General features: G+C 35.2%; 1 protein-coding gene across 2 annotated transcripts; it reads left to right on the top strand.

The window, feature by feature from the left end:
• The first annotated feature begins 391 nt into the window (after nucleotides 1-391).
• Nucleotides 392-18,936, top strand: LOC139809587 (sodium- and chloride-dependent glycine transporter 1). 2 transcript variants are annotated; one of them, XM_071772559.1, is made up of 10 exons: nucleotides 404-613; nucleotides 1,494-1,662; nucleotides 4,373-4,651; nucleotides 5,479-5,692; nucleotides 5,837-6,030; nucleotides 8,388-8,568; nucleotides 9,524-9,761; nucleotides 11,982-12,320; nucleotides 14,966-15,121; nucleotides 18,609-18,936. In XM_071772559.1, exons 1-10 carry the CDS (start codon nucleotides 587-589, stop codon nucleotides 18,732-18,734), a joined length of 1,923 nt encoding a protein of 640 aa, XP_071628660.1. In that variant the 5' UTR covers nucleotides 404-586; the 3' UTR covers nucleotides 18,735-18,936. The 2 variants fall into 2 exon arrangements, with proteins under 2 accessions (XP_071628666.1, XP_071628660.1); XM_071772565.1 differs by lacking the exon at nucleotides 11,982-12,320 and having other exon boundaries at nucleotides 392-613.
• The last annotated feature ends 5,012 nt before the right edge of the window (nucleotides 18,937-23,948 follow it).

The raw sequence follows: 23,948 nt of genomic DNA, 5'->3' as shown, positions 1-23,948 counted from the left end.
CCTGAAGCTCTTTAGCTTATGAATGCAAGAAGAATACGTTATATAGAATTGTTAACTGTTATTAGAATTCTTAAGTTATTGTATATTAAAACTGGGCATATTGATTTTAAAATAAAATAAAAAACATTTCTTCTTCTTTTCTAAGCGTTTTATAGGATTTCTAAGGTAGCAATTATTAAAGGAATGTCATACACACTCGATCTTTCAGTTCAGCGCCGGTGTCTGATTGTGAGATGAATTCGCATTCTCAGAAATGCACTTCGTTATCTGTAAATCTGGCGATATTATTGTCTTATCAGATTTTTCGCGACAAGTGCGATATTTCATAGTACGGATTTTAACAAAAAAAAACATCGAACGTTGCGCGGACCAATCGAGAAGATCGAACTTATTTGTTCAGCGTGAGGGCCGATTGAGTGGATCCGGAAATTATCTTTCGATATAATCACTTCGATAATTCGGATTATCTTGTCGCCGTTATATATTACTATAGCCGTCTGATCGCGTCGACGCCTATAGATCAGACGTCAGACGTCAACGCGGTCTTGAAGAGGAATCAAGGATCGGTCGAATCGGATACTACATTATGGCAGAATCCAGGAAAACGCCCCAGGTTAGTCACTTTCCTATACAAACACGTCTTGATCAGCGATATGCTGTGATTAATTATTGCAGCGATTTCGTAATACAGAAGAGAGAAACAGGTCAGTACTTGGCCTCGCTTCTTATCACCTGGAAAGCTATAAATACTTTCCAAGACGCATATGCTAGTTGTCTATAAATATGTTTCTATATTCGTCGAAATTACCGCAATTACCATGTTGTAAACAATTTGGAAGCGTATCTAAATTTGATCCTTTAAAATATCCATATCCAAACCAAATTTAGATATGAGTATAATTTTCATTTTTATTATTTTTGTACTTTTCGTAAAATTATTCTTAAGAGTTTCGCATATTCATCGAAAGATTAAAATAAACATTTATAGAAATTTTTTTTATAGACAAAGAAATGTTAATGCTTATCTTTCTCACTAGTACACAAGATGCGGAAGCTTGACAGTGAAGTGAAGATAGGAACATACGATCTTAATCTTATCACAAATCTTTTCATCTTAATCTAAAACGACACTTTATTGTACTTTCTATAAACAAATTAATAAAATTAGAATTAATTTTTAAGAAATTAATAAACCTCTTTGCTCTCTATATATGTAACCTTATTTTTAATCCTCCGTGGTTAGATTAAATATTTTTGCTGTTAAACTCGAGAGATGCATTTGAGCCGATTCGAGTGATCTAGTCTCTTTGCGCAAATATGTTAAAGGCCAAATTGATGTTGAAAGCCGAATCAATGTTGCGGTTGAGGTCCGCTTTTCTTTTCCGCTATTCTTTTCGGCCGCTCGCGTGTCCGCGTGTCAGATCTTTCCATCGTCGACTTGGCGATAATTTATATGATGCAAATATAATGTGCTCCCCATGTGTTATTGGCAGGTGAAGAGGGTTTCTCTGGGAGTTGGCGGCGTTTTGGTGGAGTGCCCAGACGAGCCGAAGCGAGGCGCCTGGGCCAACCAGATCGAATTTGTTCTATCCTGCATTGGGTATGCTGTTGGCATCGGCAATGTTTGGCGTTTCCCTCTCTTAATATATCGCAATGGCGGTGGTACGTATCGCGCGTACGTAACCGTGGTCCACGTGTGTATCTGTCCCATGGTATACATGGAAAATACATACGTGCTTCTCAGATGTGACTGTCGAATTGTACAGAGTGTCCCAGGTCACGACGAAATTGCGCGCAAGCACGTTAAAATGAGTAAAGGTAGAAGAAAATGTTACATAAATAAAGACTCATAAGCAGAGATCGGATCGCGGTGCCGTTTTCCCCACTCCAAGCGACCCAGCGCCATGAGCAAAAGGGGCACCGTCGCATAGAGTACACAAATATTTATATTTATATACGCGACGGTACCCCTTTTGCTACGTTACTTCGTTAGACCGGCGCGGCGTGGACGGTACTACTCCTCACGGCGCTAGCACACGCTTGGAGTAGAGAAAACGGTACCACGATCCGGTCTCTACTCATAAGTGCTTCATTAAAAATTTATAATTGAGATTCAGAATAGAATAAGTCGACAATATTTCCATCTCTCTAATCCGTTTATGTTTGAGCTATGTTGAATAAAGTTTCCGAAAATTTATATTTATCTAAATCGTTTTCTTACCTTTGCTTGTAAAATACGCTGGTATAGTTTAGTTACAGTTTGTTAAAACTTGGAACGCTCTGTATATTATACTGCGACGTGCACGGTATCTTCGTTCCTATACGGGGCGTCGAAAAATTATGGATACAAACTTTGAGAAACTAATACGTGAAGTTTAAGATTGCGCGCCGGGGATTTAAAAAAAATAGTCACAATAAATAAGAATGTGAGATGAGATTTTTTGGAGCTACAAAAGTGATTCAGAATGAGTACTTTTTAATTAATAAATTAGATTTTAGTTATCAAACTCTTTAAACTAGTGATGTAGTAGGTATCACTTTGATACTCAATCCTCGCAAGAAAGAAGTTTTCAAGTAGTTGATTGTAGAAGAAATAATATGAAGGATTCGTTAAGATATAGATAAGTTCGAAACGTAATAATATTAAGGAGAGATAGGAGGTTTATATAAAGTGAAGATCAAATTGAAGCTAAAATTTACGAATTTATTTCAGGGAAAGGAGTAAATGGACACAGTGTGTGTTCTCTGTGTTGTTTACTACTATATTTAAAATGTAGAAAATTAATTTGTAATACAAAACTTATTAAAAAAGATAGGAATTTTCTGTCATTAAAGATAGGCCTGAAAATTTCGAATGCTTTGCGTTTTGCCAGGATTAATTTCTAAGGAAGCAATCTGCTATTTTCTGGTCCAGTTTTCCTCAGGATACTTTGCTCTATTAGATTTAACAATCTAAAATAGATTATTAGAAAAATATTATGACAAAATAGTAACAACATATAAGCGTAGAACTCTAATTTTTGCGTAAAAATTGACGTTATTTATAACAACAACGGAAAATAATTTCTATAAACTTCATTGTATAGATTCAGTCAGTAAAGATACGTATATTACGATAACTCTTGTAAAGCTCAAATCAATATCTAACTTGGTTTTCGGAGTAAGCAGGGCAACTTTTGAAAAATGCTGCTTTCAAGAAAATGCGTTTAAAGTTTTGAACATTATGTTTTTACGCAATAGCGTAAGACTGCATTTTTTAAATGTAACAGTATACAATCAGATTTGAAGACTTTTGAAATACTCTATTGTAACCTAGGATGACATTTCTAAAGAAAGATCCCTTACTATAACAATAGCCATCCGCAGGTACCGTTTGTTTGGCGCGCCGTTACCTGCGAAGAAATCGATTTCTTGCGCCGTTTCGGATTTTCAATTCTAATTTCGTCAATTTCGTGATTTTAATCAAATCAACGTCATTCTGTTTTTAAACAGTTATACTACAATAATCTGCAAAACTTAACGAAACGATTATTTCTTATAAACCTCCTATATCATCCTTTAAACCACAAAAAATCTTTATATAATAATAACGATAAAATGAAAGTAATAGAATTATACTTTTAGTAGGAGAATTATACTTTCTTTATTTAGTAGAGAGAGAATATTAATTATTATAATTATAATAAGTATTGTAATTTGACTAAGAATGGGATCAAGTTCGATATGTATACTTGAAAATCTGCATCAAATCTAATAATCAAGTTTCATTTCCTAAAATTCAAATAATATTTATAAGAAATAATATTTCATACAACGTATTTACGAAGTAATTAATCCTTATATATAGTTAGTTTCGACTTTTAGAATATCTTACTTTAGAGTATCTGCAGGATTCGCGAAATGTGTACTTTTTAGTAGTTTCTAGATTCCAGAATCTTTTACAAATGGTACTCCAACTCTAAGTTGTTAATTTAAAGAATGTATAAACGTGTAAGATTTTTAAGTAACTTTTACTCTATATTTCTTTTCTTCTGTATTCTATTTTTAATTATACTTTTATTATAATTAATATTAACGATTGGTAATCTAATAAGTATTTGTAATAAAAGAATAATATATTAAAATAATTGTTGCTTTATACAATCGTTTTAATTCGAAAAAACGTAAAAATTCTAGTAAAGTAAAAGATTCATAAAAGATTCAAATCTACTTGTAAGACATATCTAATCCCGCTAATTTTGGCCAATTTTTAGCATATTTTATGTTAAATTTGATGCACATTAATGATAAAAGTGTAAAAGTATATGCGCTTTGAATAGAAAAGTATCTTCAAATTATTATAAGAAACTGTGACTATAATTAATTGTTACAGGTGCTTTTTTAATACCCTTCATTATCATACTGTTCGCAATGGGTCTGCCTATATTCTTCCTGGAGCTTTGTATGGGGCAGTATACTGGATTGGGGCCAGTAAAAGCTTTCAGCCGCATGGCGCCAGCTTTTCATGGCCTAGGTTATTGCACATTGGTCGTCATCTTCTTGGTGATGACATATTATATGGTAATAGTCGCGTGGACTTTATTCTACACTTTTGCTTCTTGCATGTCAAAACTCGCCTGGGCGTACTGCGACAATGATTTCAACACGAATGGTAAGTAAAAATAGACTAGCGCGTTGACAAACATTTAACTTATCGTCGTCGTACTTAAACAAGCAAAAGATTTAACGAAACTTTAACTTTAGGAAGTAGTTAACTGTTACCGTGAATAAACGTCTACTGGTGTGAGACATAAGTTCTTAGGCACAGCTATTACCTTTTATTGTTATTTACATTATTTAGGATTGCACAAAGAACAATTTACACAAAATAATCTAGTCGAAAAATGCTTTGGTTTATCAAGGGACTTAATTGTTTTATCATACGAAGCACTAGCGGATCTTTACGTCGATAATGGGAGAGGTTTTGGCAAAATTATTTGGTTTGATATTTCTCTTATTAGTATCTAGTTTTTACTCCAGGATCGACGATGAGAACGCGGTGAAACTTCTGGTCCTGCTTTAACGTTTAATGCATTTTTTCCCTAGATTTTTTAAACAGATCCAGCAAAACTTGATTTCTTTTATTTGGAAGGAGGAGGGGGATTGGGATTGAAACTCTCTCTTCCAAATAAATGGATCCGCCAGCGATACAAAGTAATATAAATTGGCGTCACCTACTACATATTACATAACTTGGATTCTATGCTGCGTTCGAAAACTTTACTCGGATGCACAGCGTGTCGTTCTATCTTTGTTACTTACTAAAAATTGAACAAGGACAGACGCGCGATGCTGGCGTGCGCCCAAGTGAAGTTTTCGAACACGTAGCCTAATCGAATAATTATATTTTTATAAAAAGATGTTATTGACGGAGCAAGAAATTACTTATCCTATCACGATCGTTCGTTTTTGAACTGTGTTTAATGCTGATGTCGACAGATTGTTACAGCAATCTTCAGGATATGAAATGTCAACAGGACAGTAATAAAACCCAGATATTTTACAATAAGACCTGCATGGCCATCCACAGGGTCTGTTCCAGCTTTAGCTACAACGATGGTAATACTACTCACTGTTGGGGTGGCCCGAATGGCGAGACCAAATCATTAGGTGAACTCTACGACCGAGTACTGTCGTCCGAGGAGTACTTCAGGTACGGTGTACATTGCCATCAGCGCTGCATCGTGTCGGGAGGATCGGTAACGAGCCTTACGCCGCTGTTCAGCGTTGAGGAGCGAGCACAAAAATTGTTGTGAGGATCGCGCCTGCAAAGCGTGTAATTGTCGATTGCGTCTAGTGACTACGTTCTCGGTCTGCGTGGAGCTACATGGGAGAACTTCGGCGGCATACGGTGGGAACTGTTCGGGTGCCTCACGCTAGCCTGGATAGTGTGCTTTTTATGCCTGGTACGCGGTATCCAGACCATCGGCAAAGTCGTCTACTTCACCGCGCTCTTCCCTTACGTCATTCTCACAATTCTGCTAGTACGCGGTAAGAAACAGAAATAAAGCGGGCTCTCCTATATAACTGTAATGTTAAGGCGTTCTTAAATGTAGATATATATTTTGTGTTTTGGGTTTAATTCATTAGATACACGCACACACTCACACGGCTAATGTCTTACAATTAGTTTATATACAACGTGTAACATAAACGTGGGCCGCTACTTTAGGGGTGTATTCTACTCGTCAAAATAAGCAAAAAAAGTTCATATAAACGTATGTCTAAAAATGCATCGTTACAGCATTTTCACGTTACAGTCATGTTTGAGTTAAAACTTAAGACAATACAAAGCGTATTATTTTATTTTTAACAATACAAAATAGCAGATAATAAAAGTGAAATAAAACAAATGGAGGTTCGATGGCTTCATCGGAGGGAGTAGTGGGACGCGGGGGTTCTGGAAACAGCGCACTAGCGTTTGAAGTAGTGAGAATGAAGGGGATTGCTCTGATTGGTCGCCGCGTGCGTATAATGCGTGCTGCTGTTCACATCGTTCACGACCGTGGCAGTCTAGCAGACGAAAAATCAAGCAATTTATGCTTTAATAATTAATTTTTCTACGAAATGTGAGGTAACCTTCCCCTTTCTTTCGCTCATTTATTTGTAAATTATTAAGTTACATGTGCATATTTTTTTCCCTTATTATTTGCATTTTTTCTTGCACTTATTTCATTCTGAAGCTATATGCAATATATCATTTCCCATAAAAACCTATGTTAAAAATGCAGCCAGTTTCATGAAATTTTAATATGTTGTTCTGGAATGCAAAATAGAATTCTGTGAATTTTTTGGGAATTTTTTACCGTCCCGTTTTGAAAAAAATCTAATCCAAAAATTGTACTTTTAAATTTTTGGAGTAGATTTTTTTCAAAACGGGACGGTGAAAAATTCCTAAAAAATTCACATAATTATATTTTGCATTCCAGAACAACATATTAAAATTTCATGAAACTCTCTGCACTTTGTTGTAGCCATCAAACCTCCTTAAAGCAAATGCTTATTAAAGTAACCGCCCTCAACCACAATACACTGCTCCACCCGTCTTCTTAGCGACCCTTTGACGAACACCTGGCGTGTTGCGTAATTCATTGAACCCGTTTTTAATGCACTGACAAAGATTATTAATATTTTCAACAGGCCGGGAGTATAATAGACAATTTGTTTCAGGTGTCCTTAAAAACATAAAGACACCAAGAAACCACTGGTGGTATCCTTCGTGTCCCTTTAAACATGACTGTAACGTGAAAATGATACATTTTTGGACGTACATTTATATAAATTTATTTTGACGAGTATTCTGACGAGTAAAATACACCCCTGAAGTAGCAGCCTACATTTATGTTACACCTTGTGTGTGTGTGTGTGTGTGTGTGTGTGTGTGTGTGTGTGTGTGTGTGTGTGTGTGTGTGCGTGCGTGCGTGCGTGCGTGCGTGCGTGCGTGTGCGTGCGTGCGTGCGTGCGTGTGTGTGTGTGTGAGAGTGTGTGAATGTGTGAATATAAATAGTATATTGTGTATCAAGGGAAGAAATCACACGAGTCTGAAAAAGCTTTCGACCCGAGGTGCACACGATATTTTTCACAATACTTTTACGGAAAATTCGACTTTTATGCCTAGAGAGGGGCGAGTGGCCATTTCACGCCAGGGGTTACTTTCCTCCCTAGGGAAGAAAATTGATACTTTCCACCCGGCATAGCGGGCGGAAAGTATCAATTTTTTTCCCTAGGGATGAAAGTGGTTACTTTCCGCCCGCTATGCCGTCCTGGCGTGAAATTAGCCCCTCTCTACAAGCATGGAAAGTCGAACTTTCCGTGGAGGTGTTGTGAAAAATTATTTTCTTCAACTTAAAATTATTTAATAACAACCTTTTCCGAGTACTCTAAAGTGCAATTTTTTAGATAAATTTAATAAATTTTTTTAAATCTTATCAAACTTCTTTTATGAATCAATGACTCTCGAGTACGATAAAAATTCTTGATAATTTGTTTCGATGAATACAAATATATTTAGGGTATTCATATTTATAACATTGATAATTCTATTATATAACATTAATCACGTGAAATATCTGCGTTGCTTTTAAAAGTAGAATAAAATATAATCAAAATTAGGGTGTGGTTAAAATTTTTACTCCAAGCAGATGGATGCAATTTACGAAGTAATAAAAGTGTCTAATTAATTACAATTGTATCACGTATCCGATATATTTAAATTGTATCGCTCACTTAGACAACATAGATTTGTAAAGATAAATCATTATCATTATAGTACTATGCGCGATAATACGTGTAGTAGTAGTTACGAGGACAGGTAACTCTGCCGAGATCTATGGGAGATAATTTCGTAGGTGTTACGTTGGAAGGCGCTGATTCTGGCATGCTGTGGTACATATATCCCGATTTTTCGAAGCTGCAAGACGCAAATGTGTGGGCAGACGCAGCCTCTCAAGTCTTTTATTCGCTCGGCATCGCCTGCGGATCCCTGGTGACTCTTGCGAGTTACAGCAACTTCAGCAACAATTGCCACAGGTGCGATTATACTAAAACGGAACGTGTGCATTTCGGACGAAAGGAAGAAAAAAAACTATATAGGTCGTTTACGAATACCTTAAGGGATACCTTAAGAGCAAAACGGGAAGAAAAAAGCAGTCCTTAAAAAGCAGAATGTTTGATTTTATACGCGTCCACCCCATATAGGATGGATGTACAAATTCGTCGCGCGTTCAATCGCGCGAATAATTTATCGCAAGACCTGTATTTAATTAACTACACTGACTAAGCACTTCAAGTGCCTATTAATCTTCTGGTTCATCGTTCGGCGACGTTTCAGTCTCTTTACGACACAGCAATCGTTGCATATTTTATTTTAACTCGGGACTCGACGACGTCGTTTCGGTGACGGGCGGTGGCCGGGTGTGCCGTTGCGACAGCTGGAGCAATTCCGAGACTAGCTCGAGTATAACGTATAATAATAATAATAATAACGATTTCGCTAAAGATAACCATTCTAAATAATTAAGTACGCATAATAATCCGACTAATAAGAATGACTTACAAATATAATATCGTAATCGTAACAGTTTCTTACTTGCCTATCTTTTGAAAAATATCTCGTAATATTATCAAATAGTACATGTTCTGTGCCTAGCATATGTTCTATATCTATAAAGATACCTATAAACAGAAAGAGAGAAAGCCCTTAGAGAGTACGTCTTCTGCAGGTATAAGAAAAAATGAAAAATATATTCTGGGATTTCCTTGAAGATTAGGAAAACGGGAAAGGATTCGATATAGTCATGGATTTACGAGAGCCTTTCGCTTGTATGTTAGAGAGAACAGAAATAAAAGCATTTTTCTTGCATATACAAATTTTCTACGTAAAAAGAAATTTCATCTCTGAAATTTATTCCAGTAATGGCAGTAATACGATATGCGTACTCGTCAAGCATGTGGTGATATTTGAATTTTATCCTTTTGTTCTCAGAGACGCTATCATCGTCACATTCACCAACCTATTCACATCTGTTTTCGCTGGTTTGGTGGTATTTTCGGTAGTTGGATTTCTGGCCAAGCAGATGAAAGTGCCGATCGGCAGTGTGATCCAGAGCGCGGAGGGACTGGCTTTTGTCGCTTACCCAGAGGCGGTGGTACAAATGCCGTGGTCGAATCTCTGGGCCATCCTGTTCTTCTTCATGCTCTTCATACTCGGCCTCGGTAGTCAGGTAAGGCACACGCAAGCGAAACATACATATTATCGCACGAACATTTAAGGAGACTATAAAAAGATTTTATCTCTCCACTTTCATGCAAGCGCAAAAACCGCTTCCGCTCTTCGTCACTTACAGTGATGAAAAAAAAATACTTATTAATGCGATGAGCTCGGCTGAGATAAGGGAAGCAGGGCGAAGGAGGAGAAGGAAGAGAGCGAGAGATGTGAATTTCAATTTTCCTTCGCATAACGAGAAACATCGCCGCGCTAACTGCATTTGTCCTAACGAGTTGTATATTTGCAAGCTGGTCGGACTTTTGCCACCTTGCACTTCGCGCGACTCTCTGGTTATATTTAGAATAGTAAAGACAAAAGCAGGGGAACAAAATAATGCGTGCGACATGTATACAATGATCACGCGGCTCGAATTTCTCGCGATATAATTCGAAATTTTCATTTCAATTAATTAATTAATACATAAAAGTTTACAAACAAATATACCGAGAAGAAAATAAAATACAATACAATTTTATGCTAGAGGCATTGGCTTTGAGATCAAAAGCGTAATAGCTATTTCATTCCATCACTCTAACAAGGATAGATACTGGTGTTTTGAGACGCCGAGAAAGAGACTTTCGCATCTTTTCGCTCTAAAAAATTATAAAATCGCATTATCTGTATCTTAGAGGTAAAAAAATCTTATCTCCAGTTTGTGTAAAAATTTACTTTTTCCAATATATTCCAGAAGTTTAAGTTGTATAATGGTAAAGGGTCTTATGTCCATTATTAGGGGAGAGTGGGGTACCTAATTGCGTACACCCCTAAGTGGGGTAACGCGAACGATTACTATCGTAGTATATTAGAGTAGTGATATTCTCCCACTTCTCTCTCGTACTCGTACCACTGAGCGTATATCGAACTATCGCTGGGTTCGAGAAGTGGGAGAATATCACTACTCTAATATACTTTATACTACAATAGTAATCGTTCGCGTTCACTCCGTATTCGCAGTTTGCCCACTCTCCCCTATTAGTTCCTAAGATACAATGTTTAGAAAATGTTTATTATGATTGGAAAATATGGATTGTTTATTAAAAATAATTTAACACGAACATCTTGTTACGGCTCTATGCCCTATTCTTCGTATTAGGATTTTAATTATAGAAGCCTTTTAAGATTATTTAGAAAATGTGTTGAGAAAAGTTTCATAGAAATAACAAACTTTAAATCCAGTTTTTTCTAAATTTTTATATAATGATACGATTCTTTGTCTCTATAAGGTAGGTACAGATAATTTCCATGCTCTTAAGCGCGGCGTTATAAATGTTATAACCCTAACTTTCGCAATCAATCGCCAGCTAGTCGAATGTCGGCCATTTCGACCTATAATATATCATAAAGTGCTTTAGACACGCGATAAACCGGTTTCTCAGCGCATGCAATTGCACGGATAGGATAGATCTTCGTAGTTATAACGCCTTCGTTAAAAAGTTGCAAAGCAGATATACGGTCACGGTGTACCAGCGTTCGACATCGCTCATCGACATGGTTATTTCACGAAGATTTCACATCCGATCCGGCGCTAAGAAGGCGCCATTCAGAACGGCGCCTGAAAAACGGCCGGCGTATTTGTCAAAAGATGAGAGAGGGATGCGCGTGAGAGAGGGATGCGCCTCATCCCGGCGGAGTAGCCGGACGGCGATCGTTTTGCGTTGCTTTTGCATCGCGAGACTCCCATCTTTTCACCTCGAAGCTCGTATATCACGGAAGGAATTATGGTCTCGCCGTTTCAGAGTGAAATCTACACTTTCTTCGCCTCCTCTTGGCGCGCGGCGTCAACCCCTGTTCTCTTCTCCCGCCGTTTTCCAGCGCGTTTTCGCCGATGATAACCGAAACGCGGCCACGAGCGAGCGAGAAACCGTATAAAAAATGCCACCGTGAATATTGCCAGATGCGAACACAATCGAGCGTGTACATTCGTTATGATGCAAATGATGATCGAGAGCGGGCTCGCGGTTTTCGTTTCTTCCACGTCTTCGCGTCCTAAATTTAGACGTTCTTTGGATTAAGAACTCGGTACTTATCGCTACGAGAAACAAGAGTAAATGAAAAAGAGAGAGAAGATGTAGAAACAGAAAGTAAAGGAAAGAAAGAGAGGAAATGGGCGCGCGGGGAGGGGAATCGAGGAAAGGAGGAAAATGCGCGGCCACGGTCGTTACTTTTTACGATATAGTTCGCAGGCGTGCAAGCGATAAACACCGCCATACTGGACAGGCGTCCGGATTTGCGAAAATACGAGAGTTTCGTGGTGCTGGCTATATGCGCTACCTGCTGGCTCCTGGCGGTTCCAATGGTATTCGACGGCGGTATCTACCTATTCAAGCTGATGGACTGGCATACCGCCTCCTGGGCTATCCTATTGATCGGCTTCGCCGAACTCATTGTGCCCTCCTGGCTGTACGGATGTAACAGATTTCTGGGTAATATCGCCGAGATGAAAATTAAATTTGGCCGTTTTCTTCGCGGATATTGGTGGCTCTGCTGGGTCGTCCTCGCCCCCGTCACTTGTCTAGTAAGTATATTTTATCTTCTACAGTGTGTCTCTGTCAAAGGCTTAACCCTTTTCGCTTGGGATACCTGCCAGAGCAGATGTTTCAGGTAGAAAGGGTCAGGTACAAAGGATCCCGACACCAGCGGATCTTATTATTGAGGATCTTGTGATTTCAATGGCAGGTTTAAATTTAAACTTGCACCATCCTAATGTATTTAATTATGGAAATTTGCTAAATTCGGAAAATGGTATCGGAAAAAGTCTTTAATGTTGATACTTTTATAAAATTCAGTAAAAATAATTAAATAATTTTAGTTGAATGGATTTAGAATAATAAATAGTCGAGTCTTTCGTGGTCATCCTCATGTAAATAATTGTGTACCTGTACATGAAAGTGTTTTATTTTAAATAAAAAATTTAATTCAGATAATGTTCAAACATTTGATCTATTACATAAATAATCAATATACCAACCGGTAAAATATAATTGATATACATTTTTTATATCTGTAACAAAATTATTCAAAGTATGGAAAATCCACATATTGAAAATCTATGGTTGAACCCTTTCGTTTAGCGTGCAAGACAATGAAACGGTCTTTCGGGTATATAATCCGTGATTTTGCGTCACCTTGATTCCTTATTGTAATTGAAATAAGTTATTATATATAATCCTTATCTCTACACGATCGCGAATAAACAACAATTAAAACTTTAACGACTTTAATGTATATTATCGCTATGATATAATCGGAGGTAGTAAACGAAAGGAAGACGATGGTTAATCCCGTCGAGGTAAGGAGCCTACGTTTATTGACTGTAAACTTTGCGGAAAGTTTAGCGACACAGTGAGAGAGAATAAACCGTAAATTAGTCCCGACCCATCGCGTGGAGACGATTAATCGAATTTATATGGAAAGTAATGAAACTAAAGCTTTAGGTTATCGATCGTCAAAGAGCTTGTTAAAGTAGAGTAACGTGTAAGGTTCAGAAATATTCCGATAATTTTCCAACTTGTACAAGCTTTATAATAAATATATAATAATTTGTCAGAAAAACTATTCTGTTTGAAAATATCATGATTGTAAGTAATAGGGGAGACCGAGGCTAGTTGGTACATTTCTTTTTAATAATTTTTTTACATGTAACACAATGTAAGCCACAAAAGGATGGAATACAAGCCACAAAAGAATTTTTCAATAGCCCCGCATGCTTATACAAAAACAATTTTTTAAATTAAATAGTATAATTAATTGTGTTGCACCAATAAAAATTATAAGGCAACTACTTTTGTAACAATTAGCCGAATATGGAGGTATAACGATAATTCACTCGAGTGAATTATCGTAAGTTACTACAAAAGTAACGCTCGCGTAAACGTAGTAATTGACGTAACTAGAAGTTATCACGTTTAAAGTAAAGATTTTAAAGAAACAGTTAGAATTATGACATATAATGACTAGTAGATTTATAAATATAACATTTAATATATCACTGATTTATTTTACTTTCGGCTATACAAAATTAAAATACAAAAAAAACTAAAAATATTTTTTGTTTGTGAAAATACGCTACTTTAGCTTGAAATAACTAACTGAAATATTATCGCAATGTTTTTGCGGAAATACTTTATTTTTTTTATGCAGTATTATCTTTTGTCACTTTTACAATAGTTACCGTGTATCAACTTGCCTAATGTACCAATTATATATATGATATATATGTATATATAGCCCCGGTTTCCCTAGTTACAAGCAGTACAAAATCAAAGTATATATTTTTAGTAATATAATAAATTTACATACTTATAATAAATACGATCAATCTCAATTAGTTGAAAATTTATTCGGAAACATACTTTTCTATGTAACTAAAGAATTGACAATTTAATATTTAAATATCCATTTAGGCACAAATATTTTTATACATTCGCATATATTATTATTATGTAATAGAAGTAAAATATCATATGTTTATAATTACAATTTAAAACTTAAATTAAAGATATAAATCGTTATTGATGAATAATTTGTATGTTTATTAAGAATAGAAATAAAATAAAAACAGATAAAGAATTTATAAAAACAGATTAAAAAACTTAATATTTTTATTATTATTATTATTAAATATTATTTATTTTATTGTTGTTATTGTATTTTGAATTTTTATGAATCAAAAAATGTAATGCAGATCAAATAATTAAATATTTTTATTTTCAACTTTTATGAATTAGTAAATATAATGCATTATATTGATTTTTTTTATTTCTATCGGACTTTTTAGGCAAGATTACTAACTAAGTTAGGTTTGCAAAACTCAACAGCTCTGGTGGTTTGCGTCCCTTAGAGACAAAGCGTCGTATTCCCCACGACCAAACTGCTTAATTAATCTGGCTGCCTGTCGAGGCGTGCCGAGCAAATTTTTATTTATAACGGCTGAAATTTTTTGTCCGCACCGTCACGGGGATCGAAATATTTCCCTCGACGCGACGGCCGCCGAACGGTACGCCCTGCGAAAGTTAGTTTTGATTAAAAATTCGAAATCTCCCTTAATTGCTTAATTGTACTACGCTCTCCCGCACGTATATCATCCACCGCAGCATAGTTCCAGCTGCTATATGAGGAACTATGAGCAATTAACCAATTGCGCTTCCTTTATATCTGCAGGGAATCTTTGGATATCAAATGGCTCAAACTGTGTTTCGGGGAAAGTACGGCTCGTACGTATTTCCCGCCTGGACAGAAGCAATCGGGATCGGGATCGGATTGGCTACCTTGGTGCCAATGCCGGTCTTCTTTATCCTACGAGTCTGGAAATCCGAGGTGAGTCAATTATTCCCAAACTTCTATACAATAATACAAATCAGCACAGTAAATAGCTCACTCAAAGGAATTTTTAAGGTGGAGGGAAGAAAAAAAGCCTTAAGATAAGCTTTGAAAAAATCTTTCACAACCAGACTTGACTTTTATAAAAGAAATTTTTGTTGGTCTGCTAATAGCTGTCTTCGGGCTCAGGTAGAAATTCATGCGAGTTAGATGTACATGAAAGTCAAGTCTGGTTGTGAAAGATTTTTTCAAAGCTTATCTTAAAGCTTCTTTTCTTCCCTCCACTTTGAAAATTTCTTCGAGTGAGCTGTTTATTGACGCAGAATAACTGCTTAACGGTTTGTTCGCTTTCCCTTTTTCCCTCGGGCAGATAAGCACAAAGATGTAGTATAATATTTGTTACGCCTATTTGCAATACGAAAATTTCTTACTTGAAAAATTATTAATTCTTTTTACATTATTACTGTTTAACCATTATTTTACAGACATATTGCTATTAATAAAATATAATGTCTCACCAATAAAATGTAGTTAAATAATAATACTATTTTTGCTTTTCCTTTTGTTTAAACATTAGACAGTACTCTCTTAAATTATTTTATGTCTACTGCTTTATTCTAATAACCGCTTTTAATAGCTAATCTCTGTCCGTAATTATTTCTGTCTGCAATAAATTATCACGCTCATCTACATATACAATACACAACCGCAAAGTAAAATAAATTTATTTATTTGTCTTTGTTTAATTAACTCATTTACTTAACTCAGAATTTACTTAAAAGCACTTATTTTTTTAGTTATTAACTCTTTATTCACTGTTCAGTCATTTCATGTTAAGGAAATTCTTGGAAAAATTTTTAATATTATTAAGATATCAGAAAAGTTATTGGATGTAGTATATATATTATATTTCTCAAAATAAGAAAAATAATTGATTTTAACCAATGATTCAGATATGACTATGTATTTAAAGTTAAAGCTTAAAAATAAATTATTTTCTGCAAAGACACATTTATCAAACAGGCATGAAAGACGTCGACCTTTCAGAGAAAAGTTCGAATTGAGATTTCTTAATAATCAGTATTCTTCTTTGTTGCTTAATGACTTACCGGTTGGCCGTCTTCAAGAAAGGGAGATTTTATTAGGAGATCGGGGTCATTAATTTTCGCTAATGAGAAAGTAGAAGCGGCTGCGGAATCATTGGATCTCCCAACAATTTTGACCAACTTGTCTCATTTCCTATGTACGATCGATTAATCAAACGCGAGTAAAAACTTTAGCCATTACGCATCCGGCATAAAGAATGTTATAAATTATTCTTTTTTAGGATTATTAGGGATGGACAAAATTCTTTTTAATCAATTAGGGAAAACGCATTTACTGTCTGGATATTGGTAGCCTAATAATATTATTCATGTGAATTTTATTATTATTTTATTAATCTTATTATTAAGGCGAAGAAATGTACATAAAATTCACCCGAATAATATTATTAAGCTAATTGTAAGATCCAGTCCTAACCGTTTTTTTCTAATTAATTATATATTATATCGGCCGTGCCTCATTTATTTAAAATTTTTTTAAATATTTTACTGAAGATTTTTACTTAATTCATAGAATGTAACCACAGACTTATATAATAGACTAAATAGACTAAACATTCTTATTGGACAGCTGTAGATTTAAAGATCTAAGGGCCGGTTGTTCCAACCTATTGGCAAACTAATTAATAGTTAAATTATACGTCTATCCTTCTTTAATTTGAAAGAAAAACAAAGATACATATATGATTTAACTATTAGTTAGTTTACCAACAGGTTGAAACAACCGGCCCTAAAGGACAGATATATGCTTATTGAGATGCTTTCCTTGTCTAATTGTGTAGCCCCCTCCCTTACCTCCCAGTTGGTGACTACATTTATGCTTACTGATTGTGAGATGTTTTCTTTGTGTATCTTTTCTCTCACCACCTTTCCTTCTCCCCACCAGTTGGTGACTACATTTATGCTTATTAGGATGTTTTCTTTGTGTACCTTTCCTCTCACCACCTTTTCTTTTCCCCACCAGTTGGTGACTACAATTATGCTTACTATAGGATGCTTTCCTTGTGCTCTCTTTCTCCCCACCAGTTGGTGACTATACAATTAAACAAGAAAAGCATCCCAATAAGCATATCTCTGTCCTTTAGATTTTTAGATCTACAGCTCTTCAATGGGAAGGCTCAATTTATTATATAATGTAAGTCTTTGGATATAACGCATTAAAAAATGGTTTCTATCGAAAATGAAAATTGCGATGTCAATGTCGTTGCCTGCATTATTCCATCACCCTATTCTCGATATCTCGATTAGAGCAAGAATCTCCTGAAAGCTACGTGCCGCTGTCGGCACGGTAGCGGTTACGGGCCGATTTAGAAGTTGCGGTCCGCGTCGTAAAATCTCGGAGAACTCGGGGACGTCTTAATACAAGTTTTTCCACAGTACGTCGGTAATCGTACTTTGAAACGAAAAGTTTTCTTCATGGTGAGGAAGGGAGCCTGCCACTCTCCATCGCTTCAGATATACAGGGCCGCCGAAAGCCCAGAGTGCAAATCGCGGTGCATGCATAGCACAAAGGGCGCAACCGTACAAAGCGCTGAGAGTCGCCAATTGCGAGCTTTAACGAAATTGAAAATATACAAATTGACATATGTTTAAAAGAACATTTTACGGGATTAAATTTTTTGATTAAACTGACGATCCACTATACGCGTTCGAATTTTTCCCAGCAACTGGAGAGTATCGCGTTGTATAAATTGTTTTGCAAATAAATGCGTGAATATTTCGAATCTTTATATTGAATTTTTCGCATTTTTAAATTGCAAAATGTCACTTTTGTATCCTGTAAAAATCCTGTTTTTTTTTATATACGATGAGAGGTGCTAAATAAAATTTTGCATGAACACTTTGCATGAACACTTTGCGCAGGGCACTGTATTAAAAATATTATAAGCTATTTTCTTTGGAATTATTATAGTTCAATATGATAGATAATATATCTTCTAATATTTTAGAGTTCACTAAAGCTTTTTCTTTAATTCATAAGATGTTATGACATCATATCTGATAAACCGCTCAGGCAAGAGAAACTCAATAATTTCCAAGAAAACAATTCGTAATATTTTTAATTTTACTTACTCTATGTCAACAGAGAGAGCGGCCCTGTATGAACTGCACCTATTTCTATCCAAGAGAAGGAAGGAGAGAGGGGGAAAGGCTGCCCTCTTTCTTGACCGCTTCCGCTTTCTGTTAGCCGATAAATTTAACATTACTCTTATCTCCCTCTCCCGTTGTTTTCGGGCGTTCCTCGCACACTTCGAAAGTACTTGTGCGGTTTCGCGCAAGGAGATATGACCTCGCGAGAACGTGAACGGCGCCGTCGGCACGTATCTCGCCCATTATCGGATCCGCAACAATTTAATTTGTGCCCTTTTAATTGTTCGCAGAGCTTCCTGAGTTTATTCCGGCCCACGAAGTTATGGAGGGCGGCTGAGCAGCAGGATACGCTGGATAACGGTAGCATCACCACTGCGATGGTCAATCCGGCATACGTTTCTTTGGATAAATTTTAAATCTAATTACTTGATATACGCAATAAATAATAACTTGAAGAAATGCCAAAATATATAAGATGTTCTGAGAACATCGTTTTCCAATATGCAGGCAATCTTTGAGAAGATAACTCATTCCGTTTTAGGAATAAGTTACTTTTACCTGAGAATAGAATGTGAATAAATTTATATAATGCAGAAAATAAATATAATGAATAGATTTTCACATTGCATAATGATATTTTTTAATGAAAACTTTGGCTTTAGCTTAATTTTCATTCCCAGAATTATTTGACAGCTACAAAAAAATATTTGCATTTTTGATCATTTTTGATAATATTTAGCGAGAAATTTTCCAATACATATTAAAATATGATTTGCTACTGTTATTTATGTAAAACTAATATATATTTTCAGATATAAAAATATAGGCAATGATATTTTATTTTATAATACTAAATATAATTATGACTAGGTATATAATGAGAATAAAAAAGTTAACATTCCTGATATATACCAATTTATCGTTCCTGTATGATATTAAATATTATAAAATAACATTCGCATTTTATGTAAAACTTTTAATTTAATATACCTATGTTAAAAAACATGCAGCATGTTTGTTTATTTCTTTAGGAAATTTATGCTTCTAGATTTAATTGGTTCTTGCCTTTTTTCAAAGGTGTTTTGTGACAATATCAAGTTATGCTTAACTAAAACACCTCAAAAATGTTTTAATTAAGCATAACTTGATATTAATAATAACAATAATTAATTGCTCTTTTAGTTACATTTTCTTCTGTCGTATTAAGTTAAGAAATAATTTTTGCATTTTTATTTTGATGATGATTATAAAATTGATGCAAATTTTCAGAACAATTCAGCATACATTATACATTCGTAATAGTAGTATCTACAGTTATATACATTAAGTATAGGGTAACTCTGGTATTTACGCCGCGCGAGGATTTATGCCGCAGAAGTCAGAAAAAAATAGAAGGAATAGAGATACTTGCTCGCAAATCATACTGTGTTATGTGCCATATTAGTATTGTGTTGTAATTTCAGTTCTTTACTGTTAATATTAACGAAACCATCGTGAGTTGAATCGATTTCTCACCGTAGTAAGTAGCGCGATCATATATTACGACCTACGTAAAATGATTACTGATAGGGAATGTAAAAGGTTTAATGGTTATTTCATAATACATAAGTGTAGAGGGATAGTAAAGGATGGAATACAGCAAAATACAAGTGCATAGCTCTTATATTCTCTGTTTAGCTTGACATCTTATATATCCCTTCTGTTTAGGATATACGGCATTTTAGCATGCGGGATTTATGCCATAGTACAGACGCTCTGTAAAAATCGAAATCTCCTATGTGTTCTTTTTCTTTCTTTTTCTTGGATCGTATACCAATAACCTTTAATGTATCTATCGTTCTTCTATTTTCTTTAAAACATTTTTTTGTTTTATAATTTATTTATTATTCTTACATCTTAATAAACTTTTTACACACACATTATAACTCATTATGACATTTTATTGCCTTATTTATAAACATTACTTGTAATTTTTTATAAGGCGTATATATATATATATATATATATATATATATTTCACCCATGAATAATGTCATATATCCCACCCCTATGGAAAAATGCAAAAGTTTCTAAAAAATTTTTTTTTATTAAATACAAAGAATGAATATTTCATATTTCTATTTTTTTATAGTAGTAGACAGTATAACGTTTTTATTAGTATAATTCATTTTCCTTAAACATAGTAAATAGTACTCAATAAATTAAGTTTCCCTTAGCTGCGGCGTATATACTGGAGTTACTCTAGTACTAAAAATGTAATTATAAAATAATTTGCGTAGAGAAAGATACGGTAGCAGAGTCAACAAAGCAACGTTGAAAAGCGAGAACTATTTCGGTGCTTCGCGCGCGCGCGTGCTGTCCTTCCTACTAATTAATATCAGCGAACATGGCTACTACTCCGGATTCCGTGTCTCTGCACATTGTAATATCAGACGAGATGGCCGCTTATAAGCTGCCTTATGGGTCCGCGAGCGGGGACGCGACAAATACGCGCATCTCTAATGAAAATTACGGGCGGTTGGAATCGCGCTGCGCCGTATGCCGTGTATATGCCGATCGATGTGAGGGATTTGATACCGTGAGACGCGGTGTTGCAGCAGCGTGGAAAATGCCAAAAGAGGCTCGCATAATTTAAACAACGGAATAACGATATATCCAACAGTAGCAACCATGCCTATTGTCAAAGACTCGAAAAGACAGAATCTCTGAATGCACTAATAAATAATCGGACAATACGCCAGAGAGCGTATGGACAAATATAGCGCAGATATATTTAAGGATGAGATTCAAGATAGCGTCTCGTTCGTCTAACTTCGAGAATGCGCCTCTCAGAAATATTCGTATGTACGTACACTCGGTCGGAAATTAGAAATGTGGAACGCGCAACGCGCCGATATATAAGTCAGGAAATTTAATTTTCTCAAAATATTCCGCCCAAAATCAGAATAGGGCAAGATCTCGAAATCGGCACAGTATGTTAAACGTATGAAAATCCATCGTCGCAAAAAAATGCGAGATATGCAAATGGAGCGTTATTCTGAAAATGCATTATCCGCGGAATTGTCATCGCGGATTTAAAATTTCTCTCCGCGTTTAGAGATCGTCGCGACACACTTCCCGCGCGTCGACTAATTTCGAAATCGTATTTTCCTCTCAGGATTTTTACATGCGTGGCTCGTGGATTTAAAAGAGGGGCAAGGGATAACTCAAGGCACTTTCGGGTTATTAAATGAATTTCCGTTGCGCGATGTCCATCAGCGTATTTTTAATTTTGGAGTTATTATTTTCCGAGTGTTCGTGCCGCATTATACAGCGTATTATCGCTGCCGGTGATTGATGCGCGACTATCTCAATGCAGATTACGTTGTATAATATTTTATCGATCCCCCGTACTTTTTTCCCCCGTCAACGATTATACGGACGGGGCATTTATTATTCGCAACATAAGTACGACCGCATCGGGTGACCACCAAAGTTTTTGCCCGTTTCTAGCACTCGCGGAGAGAAGGGAGCGCAAAATTCATATCGAAACTAATTGTATTCAGCGAGGTAATTTCCATTTGATTCAATTATCCTTTCCCGTCTTGAATCTTATAAATACCTCTTTTATAGAAGTCTCTTTTCGGAACAAAAGAAAGTTTCTATAATAACCTGTACTTCCCTATCGCTCTTAAATCCTTGTTCACGCAGATTATTGTCAAGGGCCATAGAAATAAGTGAATAGGCCGCGGCTGACACAAAGTTTCTCATAGCGTTGAATTGTCTCTGTCGTAATTTTGACAATATGTGGGCATCCTAAAAGAACAATGCTTTACGATTGCCGTTTCCTTCTTTTTCGATAAATCGTAAACCCATGCATTCAAGTTATGAATACAGCTTATTTGAAATCCAAACAGCAAATCAAGGTGAATAATTCTACATGAATAGCCAAAAGATTTTGGCTATTTTGGTATTACCTTGGACAAAAGTGAAACTTTACTCGAGGGTATTCGGTCAACAAGTCGGTCAATAAGAGCGCGCGCGCGGCGATTAATCTTTAAATCTCATTAGCTATAACCCACACTTTGCTCGCTCCTTCGCGCATTCGGTCACGTCCGCATTGCACGTTCAGCCGAGTTAATTGAGTCGGTCCGAGAATGCGAGGGAGAGAATATCGACGGGGCTCGGTATCAAGTTTTACTTCGAATTCGCGGTTTCTTTTTCGCGCGTGAAACCGGAGCATGAAGTCGACGTTGTAACGACGACGTTGCCCGTCGCCGTACTTTGTGATACTAAATTAAAAAATAAATAAAATCTATTCTAATAACCTAAGTGGTAGTAGCTTTAATTTTTTTAAACAAAATTATTATATTACAAAATTGTTACTTTATTCAATCCAAGTGATATCTACCTAAAAAAACTTAAATAACAAGTAGTATCTATTTAAAAAAAATATGTGAAATCTTTTAATACTGCGCCAATTACAAAGAGAGAATATATATAGGTATACATATACATATATACCTTAACAAAATTATTATTATGTCACAAAATTGCGTTACCAAACTCAATCCAAATGATATGTACCAATCTAAGTGGTAGTAGCCTTATTTCTCCTTGACAAAATTATATCACGAAATTGCGTTACCTAACTCAACCTAAATGATATGTTATTTCCAAAAAATATATAAAATCTTTAAATTACGCCAACTACAAAGAGAATATATATATTGCTTTGAAAAATAATTGTAGTGCAACTACTCTTAAAAAATAAAACAAAATTGTGTTACCTAACTTAACCCAAGTGGTATGCATCTTTGTATTCCTAGGGGTCTTTCTATCAACCCAAGTGGTAGTAGTTTTAATTCACCTTGATAAAATTATAATATTACAAAGAATCATTTTAATTACAAATATTAATATGGATTACGTATATAGAAACACATATTTATATAAAAGAAGTAAGGGTTTACTATATATAAAAAATGCAAAGTAAATATTAAACATGTAATATTAAAATATTTTTTATTTTACTTTAAAACAAACAAATATTAAAAATTTTCCGTGTTATACGAATCCGTGTTATGTGAACTCGTATTGAAGGTTTACTGTATTAAAATAATATCAAATTTTAAAAAATCAAGATTATAAGATATGTCAATTGCTTCATTAAAATTATTTTATCTTCTTAAATTTCAACATTGAAAATAATACAAATCTGAACTATCAGGACTCCAAAATGACTGTACAGTGACTCGTCATAAAATCATTACATGATGATAATTTAACTTTCAGGATTTTTATATTCATTTTTGAAAACATAATTTGTTTCAATCAGTTTCACAAATTTGAAATGATATATATATATTGATGATGATTTTAATCAAGTGCCAGAGGCAATCTCCTCGCAGAAATAAAAAAAACCGTTTATAGATATGCTTCCAGAGAGATTTACTAAAACACATTTTTTCAGAACAATTTGTGAAACTGATTGAAACAAATTATGTTTTCGAAAATGAATATATATAAGTCATAGTTTTATACATATATATATACATATATGTGTGTGTGTGTGTGTGTGTTTGTGTGTGTGTGTAACTATGACTTTTGAAAGATGTTTTGACATTATCTTGACTTATGTGTTCTCCTTG

This window comes from Temnothorax longispinosus, chromosome 1 (assembly GCF_030848805.1).
Source record: "Temnothorax longispinosus isolate EJ_2023e chromosome 1, Tlon_JGU_v1, whole genome shotgun sequence".
NCBI lineage: Eukaryota > Metazoa > Arthropoda > Insecta > Hymenoptera > Formicidae > Temnothorax > Temnothorax longispinosus.
The sequence above is the reverse complement of the archived record's forward strand: the minus strand, read 5'-3'. Positions and strand labels throughout refer to the sequence as shown.

What these genes read in the sequence shown, in the direction of transcription:
- LOC139809587 (XM_071772559.1), top strand. Translation starts at nt 587, where the DNA reads ATGGCAGAATCCAGGAAAACGCCCCAG. An exon ending in AATCCAGGAAAACGCCCCAG is followed by an intron (nt 614 to 1,493) that starts GTTAGTCACTTT and finishes TGTTATTGGCAG; the next exon opens with GTGAAGAGGGTTTCTCTGGG. An exon ending in TACGAGTCTGGAAATCCGAG is followed by an intron (nt 15,122 to 18,608) that starts GTGAGTCAATTA and finishes AATTGTTCGCAG; the next exon opens with AGCTTCCTGAGTTTATTCCG.